This window comes from Manis pentadactyla, chromosome 1 (genome assembly GCF_030020395.1).
Source record: "Manis pentadactyla isolate mManPen7 chromosome 1, mManPen7.hap1, whole genome shotgun sequence".
Classification (NCBI taxonomy): Eukaryota; Metazoa; Chordata; class Mammalia; order Pholidota; family Manidae; genus Manis; species Manis pentadactyla.
Genome location: NC_080019.1, coordinates 196,657,855 through 196,673,028, shown reverse-complemented (window position 1 = coordinate 196,673,028; position 15,174 = coordinate 196,657,855). Strand labels below are relative to the sequence as shown.

General features: G+C 58.1%; 1 protein-coding gene across 7 annotated transcripts in view; it reads right to left on the bottom strand.

Annotated features, from left to right (window-relative positions):
* The window catches only part of COL18A1 (collagen type XVIII alpha 1 chain), an 84,748-nt gene that overhangs the window by 32,925 nt on the left and 36,649 nt on the right, over positions 1 to 15,174 (bottom strand). For 3 of the 7 annotated variants that reach the window (XM_057505383.1, XM_057505392.1, XM_057505378.1), the window contains one exon: positions 682 to 1,214. In XM_057505383.1, the coding sequence (XP_057361366.1) occupies positions 682 to 1,214 (533 nt within the window). Of the gene's footprint in view, positions 1 to 681; positions 1,215 to 9,771; positions 11,172 to 15,174 lie in introns of those variants that run through there. The other 4 variants (XM_057505375.1, XM_057505387.1, XM_057505372.1 and 1 more) reach the window with 3 other exon arrangements.

The window sequence follows — 15,174 nt, the reverse complement described above, 5'->3', positions numbered from 1 at the left end:
AGGGGAAAGGTGCTCCCTGGGGACATGGTGGAGCCGGCAACGGGCCCATCACTGCTGGGGAAAGTGCCCACACTGCCCTGAAGCTGGTGGGAACACTGCACATTCTGGCAGAAGTAATAGTGATCAGCACAATTGATGGTAGGTGGGGTAAAGCCCCTGGCCCAGCCCGCCCCCTCCCCAGGGGCTCACACACTGCCAGCCTTCCTGAGGTGCAGCCTACCCGCCCAGGGACCCCATGCACTGCCAGCCCCACTGAGCACAGGTCCTGTATTGGGCCTGGTGGGGCAGATGAGGGCCCGGAGCCCTGGGGTCACCACGGCACCACACACAGGTGCACACACTCAGACGGGGCTGGTGAGAGGGCAGGGGTGGGTGTGCACATAGGAAGGGGGTCCCACAGGGGCCTGCTGGGCTGTGCTGGGGCCCTCAGAGAAGCCTCACAGCCCAGGGAGCCCCTTGCTGGGGCTGCCAAGGGGCCAGGACACCAGGAGACTGAGTGACACCTGGGAGCTAGGTGCAGCCAGGCACCAGGCCTGTGCTGGAGGTGCGGGCTGGTGGCCAGCTGGCCTCGAGAGCTTCCCCCCTAGGGCTGCTGCAGGGAGCCTGAGGCCGCCATGGTCCCTTGTCCCAGTGGCCTGTCCCTGCAGGGCCGACCACCCCCGACGGGTGGGAGGGGGTTACCTGGAACTTGTCGGGGTCGGCTCCTCCGGCCTGAGCCACGAAGATACGGGCGCCGGGTGCCAGCTCCAGGCCCCGTGGACCGCGCACCAGGGGCGCCCGCTGGACCTCCTCACAGTCCACGTAGAGCGCGGCGGCCGCACCGTCCACGCTGAGCGCCAGGCGCGTCCACCGGCGGGCAAGGGCAGGCAGGCGGAAGCTGGCGGCCACGCGGGTGCGCACCGCGCCGGGCTCGCTGTAGAGCAGCTGCACCTCCTGGTGCCCTGCGCGCACGGCCGCCAGCCTCACGCCCAGCGCGACCACGGCCTGCGCTGCGTCGGTGATGGCGAACAGCACCCCCGCGCCCTCGGTGGCCGGGTGCACGTGGAAGAGCAGCGAGAAGTCGCGGAAGAAGGGGCTGGGGACGAGGTCCCGGGCCGCCTGGCCGCCGCTGGTGTCTGAGCCGAACACGTAGGCCAGCCCAACTTCGGGGTCTTCCACCTGTGGCCGGGGCTCCCCGAGCAGCTGCGGGAGCCCCACCTCGGCGCCCACGCGGCCTGCGAAGGGGAAGGAGACCCGGGTGAGGGGCACGCGTGGCCGGAACAGCAGCAGGGCCCAGAGGGAAACCGAGGCACGGGGGTCCCCTCTCGCCCCTCTCGCCGATGGCCACCGTCTCTCCCAAGCACCATGCAGGCCGCAGCACGGTGGCCACAAGCCTCCCTTCCCTCAAGAGGCTCACAGGCCCAAGGGGGCCGCAGAGACCACCCCGAAGCAGAGCAGCGGGAGGTGCAAGGGGCCACTGTGGGGGCTGGGGACTCAGAGTCCCTCCACCCCTGCCTCATCCCCTGACCTCACCCCCCTGTCCCGACCCTTCCTCATTCTGGGAAACCCCTGCTCTGTTCTCCACCCCCATCCCCACTCTCGGCCCCCTGCGTGGACCCTACCTATACCCGGGCCCCCCCTGCTCCTCACCCCCCATGCTGGGACCCCTGTATCTCTGCACGCAGCCCTGCCCCACACCGGAACTCCAGCCGAAGCCCGGCCCCCCCACCCAGCTCCTTGGGAGGGGCAGTGCACAGGCCCCCTCAAGGCTCCAGGCATGGTGGCACTGCAGGCCCCTGAGACCTGTGCATGCCAGGAGCCGGCCTGGAAGGCTTCCTTCTGGGGCGTAGAACTCCGTGGGGTGGGGGGCCTGTTTCTTGGAGGGCCCTCAGCTTGCACCCATCCTTGGGGTTTCTGTGTGTGGGCCCACACTTCCAACGGTGAATCCCACCCAAGTCCCACTGGTTTGTCGGGGTTTACCGAGTGTGGGCAGCCGACCCCATGGCTGCTGCATGGGGCTCCTGTGGGCCCACCTCCCTGCCCACTGTGTCCGCACTGGAGTGCCACATCGTCCTGAACTGGAGGGGGGCCAGTAGCGGGTGAATACTGCATTTTCCTTCATTAGCTGGCACTCAGCTGGGCAGCGCTACCCACCCATGTAGTACCCTGCCTTGCAGGGTCCCTGCAGAACCTCATCCACTTCATTCTGTCCTCAGGAACCCAGTCAGAACCAGCCCTGTCTTCCTCCGCAGTGCCACGGAGTGTTAATGGGACCTTCCGCCATACAGAGCGAGGTGAGCCCAGGCTGGGGACACAGCCACCGTGCCCAGCATTCTCCTTCATTTCTTGTCCCTCCAGGTGAGACCAGAAGCCACTGCAGGGGGACACAGGCCCTGGCTGATCACGTGCTGGGTCTGCCTGAGCCTGTGGGCACAGTGGGGACGAGGGCTGCCTCCTGGGCATGTGGGGACAGCCAGCAACCTGGCTGATGATCTCTGTGGCCAGGGGTGTCAGTGCTGGGGGGAGGGCCCTTGGTCCCTGCTGGACACAGGGAGGGGCAAACACCGACCCAGGGACAGGCCTGCTCACCGAGGACACCCCTGCATGCTCACTTTGCCAAGCAGAGTCTTGGCTTTGGGGCCACGTCTGGCCAAGGGTGCCGACCCATGGCCTTTTTCTCCAGAACCCCACCTGCAGTCTGGGTGTAGTCTACCTCCAAATTGTGACTCACAATGGGGAGAGTCTTTTGGGAAGGGGCTGCTGCTGTGCGGATGTCCTGAGGAAGGCCTCAGTGGGCCAGCCTGAGTGGTGTGCCAATGTGTGTGAGTATGTGAGCACAGGGTGAGTGTAAATGCATGCTGTGTGTGTGAGTGGATGTGTGTGCCTGCATGCTGGCGGTGGGTACATAGGGTCTGGTCCCTGAGCCAGGGTTCCCAGGGCAGAGAAGAGGGAAGAAATGCCAAGTTCCAACTTCCTAACACACACTGTGCCTTTCAAAGAGCATCTTGAGAACAAACAATGAAAACAGAAGGAAGAGACAAGAGCCACCCAGAGGAGGAGGTGCATTCTGGGTACCTGCCAAGGCTGGTCCTCCTCGGGCAGTGGCATCTCAGTTCTGCAGGCCCCAGGTTCCCGCCGTGAGGGCAGCACCACCAGGGCTCCACCTCACTCCCATCCCTCATGTCCATCTCGTGCAGATGGGAAGCAGGGGACAGTCAGGCGCACCACAGACAGTAGCCTTGGTGGGACAGTGGCCTGGCCTCAGCACCTGCCATGGACAGATGGATCCCTGCAGGAAGACTTTGGGCTCTGGGAGACCACGGCCCCTTCCTGCTCAAAGACAGGCATCACTGTCACCAAGGTGGTGGCTGCTGTGACGGTCCTTTAGTATTAGAAGTGCATGGGGCCTGAGTACGCTGCAGGGTGATGTTCTAAGATTGGGAACCATGAGTCTTACCAGCCTGGAAGCCAATGGCCCTGGTGTCCCTGAAGTTAAACATGGATATGCCAGCACCACCCTTCCTTCTAGGCCAGCAAGAAGTTTTTCAAATTGAATAAGAATGCAAGATGTAGCAGCCATTGACTTCCAAGGCCAGAGGCAGCAGCTTGCTCCAGGGACCCCAGAGACACATGAACGGCTCCTTCACAAAGTTCTCCATTTCATCTCCATGGAATTCTTCACGGCTCCTATTGTGAATAAGCCTCTGAATGCCATGGCCCTGAGGTCACCGATCCAGTCTCCAGTCACAGGCAGTGAGTGAACCATGCGGCCACCTCCATGCAGACCTCCTTGCACTGTGGACCCACCTGGGCTCCAGGCCCCAGCCCAGCTGTGCTGGGCAGGAAACCAGCTCCTCTCCGGAGTGAAGGCCGCGCTGCCTTCTGAGGGCTCAGAGGAACACCATCACAGGGATGCAGAGGGTGACACCTTTGGCAAGGTGGGGCCCCTCTTTTTAGTCACAGTCCCCTCAGATCAGGACATCAGGGGACTTGCCTAGCTGAATACAGTTTCCTTTTTAGCAAGCAGACCAGTCATGACCAAGTGGGATTTATCCCAGGTGTGCAAGGCTGGTTCTGCATTCAAAAATCAATTAATGTAATCTATCACATCAGAAGGCTAGAGAAGAATAATCACATGACCATCTCAATAGATGCAGAAAAAGTGTTTGACAAAATCCAACCCCCATTCATGTTAAAAAGTCTCAGTAAACTAGGAATAGATCAGAATTTCCTTCACCTGATAAAGAATATCTACAAAAACCTACAGCTAGCATCATATTAAATGGTGATAAACATGATCTTTCCCACTAAGATCAAGAACAAGGCAAAAGCGTTCCCCCTTACCACTCTTTTTCAAAATCATACTGGAAATTCATGCTAATCCAATAAGACAAGAAAAAAAAATTAAAGTATACAGATTGGGAAGGAAGACATACAACTATTCACAGATGGCATATCATCTATGTAGAAAATCCAAAAGACCTGATCAAAAAAAAACCCCAAACAACAAAAAAACCTGGGAACTAATAAATGATTATAGCAAGTTGCAGGATGTAAGAATATACAAAAGCCAACCATTTCCTATATACCAGTAATGAACAAGTGGATTGGAATAAAAAATACAATACCATTGACATTAGCAACCCCCAGAATGAAATACTTAGGTGTAACAAATATATGTACAAGATCTATACAAAGGAAACTACAAAACTCTGATGAATGAAATCAAAGAACTGAATAAATGCAGAGATATTCCATGTTCATGGACAGAACTGAATACTGTCAAGATGTCCACTCTTCTCAACTTGATCTGTAGACTCAATGCAATCCCAACCAAAATCCCAGCAGGGTTTTTTGTGGGTATCAACAAACTGATCCTAAAGTTTATATGAAGAGGTAAAAGACCTGGAACAGCCAGCATAATATTGAAGAACAAAGTTGGATGACTGATACTACCCAACTTCAAGACTTCTCATAAAGCTAAAAAGAATAGACACATGGATCAGTGAGACAGAATAAAAAGCCCAAAAATAGGCCCACATAAATACAATCTGCTGATCTCGACGAAGGAGCAAAGGCAGCCCAGCAGAGCCCACACAGGCTTTTCAACAATCAGTGCTGGGACAACTGGATGTCACATGCAAAAGAATGAATCTAGACACAGACCTTACCCCTTTCACAAAAATGTACTGAAAAAGGATGATTGATTTAAATGTAAAATGCAAAACTATAAAACTCCTAGGAGATAACGAAGGAAAAAGTCTTGATGACCTTGGATCTGCTGATGACTTTTTAGATTCAACATGAAAGGCACAATCCATGAAAGAAAGAATTGATAAGCTGGATGTCATTAAAATAAAAAACTTCTGTTCTGCAAAAGGCACATTGAGAATAAGAAGACAAGCAACAGGCTGGGAGAAAATATTTGCAGAATGTATTTCTGATGAAAGGAGAGATATCCAAAATATACAAAGAATACTTAAAACTCAACAACAAAAAAATGAAAAACCTGATTAAAAAATGGACAAAAGACCTTAACAGGCACCTCACTAAAGAAGACATAATAAACATATGAAAAGATGTTCTAGGTCACATGTTATCAGGGAAATGCAAATTAAAACAATGACACCACCACACACCTATTACAATGGCCAAATCCAGACAATGACACCACCAAATGCTGCCGAGTATGGGGAGCAGCAGGAACTCTCATCGCTGCCGGTGGGGACGCAGCACGGCACAGCCACTCTGGGGGCAGTGGGTGGCTTCTTACAAACTAAACCTTCTCTTTCTACATGATCTGGCAATCACACTCCTTGGGTGCTACCCAAGGGAGCTGAAAACATACGTCTACACAAAAACCTGCGCATGGTGTTCGTGGCACCTTTGTTTATCATTGCCAAAACTTGGAAGCAACCAGATGTCCCTCAATAGGTGGCTAAACAAACTGTTGTATATATAGACAATGGCATATTATTCAGCACGGAAAAGAAATGAACTATCAAGCCATGGGAAGACATGGAGGAAATGTAAGTGCATATTATTAAGTGAAAAATGCCAGTCTGAAAGGCTACATATTGTATGGTTCCAACTCTATGACAGTTCAGAAAAGGCAGAACTATGGAGACAATAAGATCAGGGGTCACCCAGGGGCTGAGGGGTGGGGATGAGTAAGCGGAGCACAGAACCTTCAGGGCAGTGAAAGGCTGTGTGACACTGTGCGGTGGGCACATGTCCTTGGACACTCGCCCAGACGCATGGACCGCACACCAAGAGTGAAGCACAGAACAGCCGCAGTGTGACCCCTCTGGACTTTGGGTGACTGCACCGTGTCAGTGCACGCTCATCAACTGTGACAGATGTACCATCAGGTGGGGGATGTTGACAGTGGGGGAGGCTGTGCACTTTCTGCTCAATTTTTCTGTAAACCTAAAACCTTAAAAAACCAGTTCTTTTTAAAAGATTGGACAAATGATAACAAAAGTAAGCAAATATTGCAACACTGATATCAGATAAATCAGAATTCAGGCTGAAAGCCATTAAGTAGGGCAAGGCGAATAAGTGCTTTCTGACGATCCACCGGCATGCGATGGGCCAGGGGCCACCTACGTGCACCCACAGTGGGGCCCCCAGACACACAGCGTCAAGGGGAGAAAGTCCTCTCTCCCAAGGCAAGCCCTGAGACAATCTCTTATTCCACGCCCCTGCTAAACTAGAACATAACACTCAGTTAGATGTACATCGAAAGACTTCCTGAACCTTATAAAGCGTGTAAAGAAAGTTCTGTACCTGTCTGTCGCTTTTTTATGCACAGTAACAATTACAGAGTCAAAATGTCTAGGACAGATGGAAACCCTAATCTCAATATCAAAGCAAAAAATATTCTGAGCACAAACATTGTAAAACACATCTAAGACTCTAAGACTGGACTGAAAGATAGTGAACATGTGGAGCACACGGAGAGGTGCTCCGTGTCCCTGGGCGGACACTTGCTATTGACAGCTGACTCATTGGTAGCATCCACATTTGTGCACACATTCAACACATTCAACTACCCAATCAGACCCTCGGGGGAATATTTCTGATGTTCTAGAAGAGGACATGCCCAAGGAAGTTCAATGAATCTTTGAAGAAGGTTGTGAATTTCCTGAGCGCAGGTCTGAGCTGACCACTGCTATCACCTGGGGTCCAAATCAGACCGCGCCCTGTGCTCGGCCAGTGTTGACTCACAAAGACACGACGGACGGGGAGCGAACACTTAGGGATGGTGGGCAGGGCTGTGACGGCATCATCTGTTATCAAGAGAGGCTGGGAATGCCTACAGGTCTGCCCTGAGGAGGGGACTGAAGACAGCACAGAGCCACGCTCAGGAGCAAGGAGTCTGCCTGCAGGGATGCGTCAAGGAAGAGAGGAACTTCCCGATACACAGAGTGCAAAGAAGGAGCTGAGAGTCCACGCCCCTGAGTGGTGTGCACACACGGGCAGGCACATGCTGCACCGGCAGAATAACGGTCCCAGTGATGTCTGTTGCCATGTGTGGAAACCTGTGAAGGCTACTGCACCCAGTGACGGGGACTCTGCTGACGCGATCAAGGTCACGGCCCTTGAGAAGGGGAGATGACCCAAATTTAATCACACCCTTAAAGGCACACATCTCTCCCAGCCAGGACTGTGGAAGTCCTGGCCCAGTAAGAAAAGCCCCAGCCAAGGAATGCTGGGCTTCCCGGAGCCAGAAGAGCAGGGGACAGAATCTTCCCTAGAGCCCCAGAGGGAACACAGTCCTGCCAGCACCTTGATTTGAGACCATTTCAGTCTCCTGACCTTAGGGCTGTAAGCTAATGCATCTGTGTTGTTTTAAGCCTCTAAGTTTGTACTCATGTGTCACAGCAGCCGCAGGAAACTCATGCCCCACATCTGTGCAAATCCACAGGGGCGGGAAGGGCGCCCCACCCCAGCAGCCGGCAGGCCTTAGGAGCTGTGCTCAGCCCCTTCTGGTGGGGCCTGAACCTTGCCGACAGTGTTCACCAGCTGGTTCCGGGATAAAAATCCAACGCAGGAGGGAAGCAGCTGAGGACAAGAGGAAGCAGCAGAGAGGTCGCTGGGGCGGCAGAAGCAGGCTGGCACTTGCAGGTGTGGGGGAAGGACCACTCTGCACTTTCTCCCCCTTCAGGGCCGAGGCCGTGTGTCTGCAGAACCTGCCCCGTCCAGGCGGAGGCCCACAGACCCCTGACAGGAGCGGCTCTGGGAGGCGGCGTCCTGAGCAGTTCATGTACCTCACAGACTCGTCAGGGCCCCCGGGCCCTGGGCATGCTACATGGGGCGGACAAGCCAGCCTCTCTAGGAGCACGGAGTGGCCCCAGTAAAGGGGGTGAGCCTCCCGTGTTCTCCAGTAATCAGATCAGAAAAAGGGGGACACTGGCAAGGGGGTAGAAGAGAAGTTGGCCAGGGATGCCAGGAAAGGGAATGATCACGAACAAGAACTGACTTGGACGCACTGACACACAGAGCTCCTCCAGGCTGCGACCTGCCCCAGGTTGGTGAGGGTCTCTCCAGACACACATTTCAAGATAGAACAAACTGCACGGTACATGTGGCAATCACATACTCTTGATGAACCTGATCCACAGGTGATGCATGGATGGTAGGTGGGTGGGTGGGTGAGCTGCCTGCAGGAAATGTAATAGCAGTAATGGCTCAAGACTTGATTTCTCAACTGAGGAGTGTTCAAAAATGGCTTCCCTGTGGCAGGAGTCCCTGTGGCAGGAGGGACAGCTTCTTCACCAAGGGGAGGCCAGTGTCAGGCAGATGGTCTCATGGGCCCCACGTGGAGGGTCTGACCTGACACTGCCGAGGCATAATCTCAGCGCCATCTTGCTCCCGCCCAGTGAGGCTGAAGGGGGCCTCTTGTCCACCTAGTGTCCGGCACCGGCCTCCCTCAGAGCAGGAAGGAATACGTGCTGCAGAAGGTGGTGAGCTCGAAGGACAGGATGGACCACGGGGGAAACCCCGTTCTGGCTCTCCAGGGTCACACGTGATCCTCTAGCAGCAGTTTCATTCACTGCCTGGACACCAGAGCCACTGCCCGGGCATCTGTGGAGAATTCAGTCACCCAAAAGGTCGCCAAAGGTCAGAGAAAAGCAACACTGTTTTCTCTGAAGGTGGCCTTGTCTTCCTAAACCAAGTTAAACAGAAACTGCGAGCTAACTGCATGTTAGACAGCAGTCACTGGTTCTGAGATCCATGGGAGAAAAAGTAGTGAGATTCAGGCCCAGCAGCCTGGAGGCCCAGCGCTGGGTGGGCCCACGGCAGAGGGGCCCCTGTACACCTGCCGGCACACTGCCCTCGGAGCATCGCGGTGACAAGACCACCGTGCGGCCCCACGCACAGGGCCACAGCAGCCCCCCACTGCCCTCCAGATGCTCAGCAAGGTGCCACGGGCCTCCACCTCCTGGGCTGGGGGCAGCGGCCAGAGCTTGGCGGGAATCCAGGCTCCCCTGGGCACACCAGGCCGCCGTATGTGCCTCAGGTCGCCCTCCGTGGCTGGGGCATGGCCAGCTATCTCACAGCCCTGGGGAGCGCCAGAGGGCAGGGTCACCCCTGATGCATCTGCCTAGGGTCACGCACAGGCCTCCTGCCTTCTCCAGACCTCAGCCCCCCATAAAGGCACACTGCACCCCCTCACCCCCAACGCTGTGAAGGGCCCAGTCAGGACTCAGCATCAGGGCACCTGGGCCAGGGTGGGCACCTGGGCCAAGCTCAGGACAAAAGGAGGCAGTGGGGGGGGGCAGTTACCTGCCGCCGGCCCAATGAACACACAGTACCCGTCCTCCAGGGCTGGGAGCGAGGCGCAGGGAACCGGCAGCCCGACCCCAGCCAGCTGGCTCCAGCACGCATCCTCCAGGGCCTCGCAGAACTGGCGGCAGGGTGGGGGGCCGGGCGGTGGGCAGGGCGGGGCCAGCAGCAGGCAGAAGAACCAGGCGAGGAAGCGGTGGCAGTGCGTCCGGAGGAGGCCCCCCCAGGCCTGTGCCGCCGCCTGCACCTCCTCACCACTTGCATGCCGGAGGTGGTTGGGCAGCCAGGAGCGCCCGATGCCCAGGTGGCCGCAGATGGGCAGGGAGGGCGGCAGGGGCAGGCAGCGGCCTGTGGGAGGCTGCCCGGCGGAGGCCAGTGGGTCAGCCCCGAGCAGCACAGAGTCATTAACAAGAGCAGGCCCCACAGAATTAGCTGCGTGAGGAGACCAAGCACCACTGTCCCCAATTAAAGCCGAGAGTGGGATGTGAGACAGCTCAGAGGGGGTGTCAGGGGAGAGAGCCGAGGGCCCGGCACGTGCGCCCAGCGAACCCGCCACCAGGGGAAGCAGCTGTGGTGTGCCCCCGCGGTATCCATGCTGCCGGCCGGGACGGGCCACAGACGAGTGTCCTTCGCGGTCCAAGTCCTGGAGCCGCCCCAGGGACAGCTGGCCTCCCCAGGAAGGGGTCCCACCCAGCACAGAGGAGAGAGAAGCTCTACCTGGGGGTGGGGGTGGCACCGTGGGCTCCCTGAGCCGTGCCTGGGGCCCGCCCGCAGAGGAAGGTGGCTGGGGGGGCCCCGGCGGGGTGCTGGCCACAGTCCCCTGGGAGTCCGGAGAGCTGTGCACCCCACTGCCCAGCCAGAGAGCAGCCGTCTTCTCCCGGGGGGGGCCGGATGGCCCAGGCAGAGTGAGGGGGTCCGTGGGAGTCGCAGAGGCAGGCATCTTGGCCCGGGTGGTGCTGTCAGTGGGAGTGGCGTTGTCCCACAGCCGGACGAAGCTCCGGATGCCCTGAGCCACGGTCAGGATCTTGGCTCCGACACCAGCAATGTTCTCCTCCTTCGTGTCCCGGCTCGTGGTGGAGGCAAGGGGGGCTGTGGAGGCTCTGTCCTGGCCAGCCTCCAGCCTTTCCAGGGGTGGCTCAGGGCTGGCAGGGGCTGTCCCCGGATTGGTGGGGGCATCCTGGGAGGCCACATGCGTGGTGGTATTCTCTGTGGGCAGCACAGAGGGACTGCTCCGGGACACGGAGATCAGGTCAGCTGTGGGCCCTGCAGTCCTAGTGGACCACAGCCAGTTCAGGCTCAGCAGGTCGACCTGGGCCGTAGTGAGGCAGCAGGTGAGCAGAAGCAGGCCGAGGCAGCCGCCGGGGTTGGGAGCCATCGGGGCTGTGTGCTCAGCGGAGCAGGGGGCCGGCGGCCGCTGCTCCCGGAGGTGGGGCCAGCCCGGCTCCGCCCTCCCCGCCCACAGGCCTGCAGCCTGCTCCCCCGCTCATGTTTCCAGATGGCTCTTCCTTCCACCTTTTCATTCCCACATCAGAAAACGACACAAACCTCTAAATCAAGGTGACAAGCACCTGTGAAAAGTTCTCGCACCTCCTTAAAGCAGGCACAGACTCCAGGAGACCAAAGGGACACTTAAAGAACATTCCGTGGGCTTCCTGGCTCCCCTCACCATGAGCTGGAGGGCCTGTGGGCATGGAGGTGCTCCTGTCCCCAGGGCAGGGCAGGGCCTCCTGGATTACTGCAGCAGCCTGGTCTCCCTGTGCAGAGCCTGGCTCCAGGAGAAAGAACGCCCCTGGCTTGGTGTCCCTGGGGCATCTGCTTGGGGTGGGCCGGGAACCAAAGGACACCAAGGCGGCAGCCCCCCGAACCACTTGCCTGACACCCTCTGGGACCAGAGCTGCAGCAGAAAACAGCTCATTGGGCCTGGCCTAGGGCCACCGCTCTGCAGAAAACTGGAACTTGAAAAATGCTCACTTGCTATCCCAGTTCCTCTGTTGGGACTACTGCCTCTGAGACACCCCCGTGCCCCCCGTGGCCCCCATGCCCCTGGGCTCCGCCTGCTCAGAGAAGGCCACCATGGCCCTCTGCCTGCCGTCCCCCGCAGATACCAGCCTGTCCCCAACCCTGCCAGCGCCCAGCACCAGCACCCAGCATGGGGGACACAGGCCTTCCTGCCTTTTTCATTCTTAGAACCTGCTCAGTGCCTGCTTCTCCCGCGTGACCAGGGCTGGCCCCGCTGGGTCCCAGGATCCCCACCCACTCCCGAGGCCTGCAGGGCCCTCTGGGTTAAGTTTTGAGAACTGCTTGAAAGGGACGGGACACAGCAGCAGTCGGGCATCGGCAGGAAGGCCACAAAGGGCGGTGGACTCACGGAGACGGTCGTACCATCGACAGCGGTTCCAGAAGGATCGACATCCTTTCGCCCATGTGTAGAGCGGGTGCCCTTTGGGCTGTGAGGTGGGCTGGGGGAGTGAGCCCTGTCCGCGGCCACTCCGCCTGCCCGGGGTGGGAGCCGGTCCTCTTGGGCACCTGGCTCCCACCACACCTTGCTCCAGGCCTTGCCCCTCCTGCCTGCCGTCCAGAGGCCACCATCAGCTCCAAGCCCTTCTAGAGCACCCCATGCTCAACCTCCGGGGAAATGCCGGCACACTCTGCATGGCCCCACAGCTCTGCCCCCAGCACTTGGCCCCACCAGGAGGTGGCGTGACGAAGTGCTGCTGTGAGCCTCATCACACACATGTGCTCACACGTGTCCACACAACACTCCACATACACATGCATGCTCACATGCACACTGTCACATGCATGCTCACATGTTCATATGTGTGCATACTCACGCAATGCATGCAAATGCCCACTCATGTTCACACCTGCACAGATGCACTCACCTGCGTGCATGCACACACATGCAAACACATGCTCTCCCTCGTGCTCACACACACCCACTTGCATGGTCACGCAGACAGTGCTGTGTAGGCAGGTCCCTAGCAGGCTGTTGCTGCAACAGGGTCCCAGATGGCAACTCAGTTGCTGTCACTGAGCAGCCCCACCCGGGGTCCTGCGGCAGTTCCATGTAAAGGCTCCTGTCTACAGCTTCTTCTGCCAGTGTTGGGCTTGTTGCTGACTTCGAGTCACCCACGGGGACGGAGGAGGTAAAGTGAGTTTTGAGAAAAATCCATTGGAATACTTAAAGCACAAATACCTTTGGTTCTACGCTGAAAGCACTGGCTTCTCCAGGGACCCAAGTCCAGAAAGGCCCTTGGCTGTCCTTACAAGACATCATACGACACCCATCTCATCGCCATCACCCCTGACAAGTTGCTGCGGGATCTGGATCTGTGGCCGACGGGCTGACCCGGCAGCTCCAGGCCAGCCTGCTGCAAGGAGTGCAGGTCAGGAGCTGGCTGGGCCCTCGGGGAGCAGGGGCTGGCCCCCCACTTGGTAACAACAAGTCAGAAGTCAGAGTGTCAGCTCTGCAGCAGGCCTCGGAGGTGCCTTCCCGTCCACTCCAGCCCTGCCCTCCACCAGGAGCTGGCCCCCAGCACTACCTCCCTGTGCAGGTGGCTACCCCAGGGGCACAGGGGGCATGACCAGGTCGCTCCTGGAGAAGTGTCCACCACCCATTTCCCCAGACTCAAACCAAACGTCCATAGCATGGAGGACCCCTCTTCCCAAGCCCCTCGTGCTCCCCGCAGAGACAGAGAGTCCCTTCCCATGGATGGCTCAGCGCTGGGGCCCACCCCAGATCCCTGGGCTAGTGTGGCCCTGACAGAACTGCCCTGCTGACAGCAGTGGCCGCCATCCCTCAGCCACTCCGGGGGGGGTCATGGCATCACTCATCCATCCACAAGCCTTAAAGGTATCAAAAGGCCAAAGAGTGCCAGACGAGAGGCTGGGTGAGGGGTGCACAGGCTGGGGGACAGGGTTCAGGCTGACATCCCAAAGGGAGGTCCTTCCGGGGCAGGCGCCCTGTCCCACGTGTGACCTGGCTTCCCCTCCCGCCTCCTCTGCCCACCACCTTCACGGGAGGCATTTAAGTGCAGTTTGGAATGCTCCTGGGTGACCAGTCAGAACACAGACGTGCATGCCCGTGGATGCCCGGGCGGAGTCCCTCCTTCCCGGCACAGAGGGAGGCGCCTGGCCAGCCTCCCTGCAGCCCACAGCCCCGCCACGGCGACTGCCATCCGAGTAGGGAACACGTGTGTCAGGGGGACATGGCGGAACTGCAGGGGGTGGCAAACGCAGCTCCAGTGAGGCGACTGTGGGCCCAGGGGGATGCCCGTGACTCTCCGTGGAGGTCCTCCAGCAGGACCCCGGCGCAGATGGAGAGACCACACCAGGGATGGCCCTGGTCTGAAGGCCCTGCACCCCCATCACCCCATGGCTGCCTCTCAGGGAGACAGGCTGTGTACCTGCCCACTGTCCCCATCGGCCGTGGGAAGGTTTCAGAACACTCCTGATGCAGGAAGCCAGGTTACTGCACTGAGTCCTCACGGAGGTGACAGAGGCAACGTTTAATCCCAAGTCCCCCAGCAAGCACATGCGGACGGGCGCGTCATCCCTGGAAGCCAGAGGGGAAGGGGTGAGAATGTCGTCAGTGCCCTGGGCCCCCTTTGGCAGAGCCACAGAGCAGGGGCCATCTGCCCAGGGCAGCCCCGTTCGTGGCTCTGGGAGGCCTGTGTGATTTCCCTTCATCTGGTGTCAGTTACGAGGGGCAGGCCAAGGGGACTCCTCAGGAAGCGCCCAGGGCAGATTGTCTCCGGGGAAGCCTGAGGCACAGCTGAGACAATGCATGTGTTTATCCCAGCTTCCAGAGCAGCCGGGTATAGAATGCACCTGACCACAAATGCAAGCACCAAGACGGCAGACACCCAAACCTGTGGGGGACACCCTCTGGGGCTCTCACGCAGCTCTTGCTGACGTGGAGTGGCCCTTCACCAGGAGCTAGCCCAGCCCTGGCTGCCAGCAAGCATTCAGGAGCACAGAGATTCAGGAATTCCCGGTGAGCTAGGGATTCACCACATCAGTGACCAAAAGCCAGCAGAGTACAATCTCTGCCATGGGCTCCATCTGGCAAACTCTTACGCACCCCTCAATACCCCATGCCCTGTGCCTGCTATCCTGCAGCCCCTGGATTGGATCCTGTGTTGGTGGTGATGCCCCTCCTTCTGCTCTCTGTTAACTTGCACTCAGATTTCAGTTGCTGGTTCCCGAGGTAAGGTGAGGGTCCTGTGTGGGGGGTTCCTCCCCCACACCCTGCCTTCCCCACGCCTGCAGAACTGCCTCTGATGACTGTCAAAACTGAGCTGGAGGAACACTGGATTTCTGTCTGAAGACTCCTTGATATTACCAAATACAGCGAGGGCATTAATTTAGATACAGGACAGAATCCTGAGCGGAGAGGCG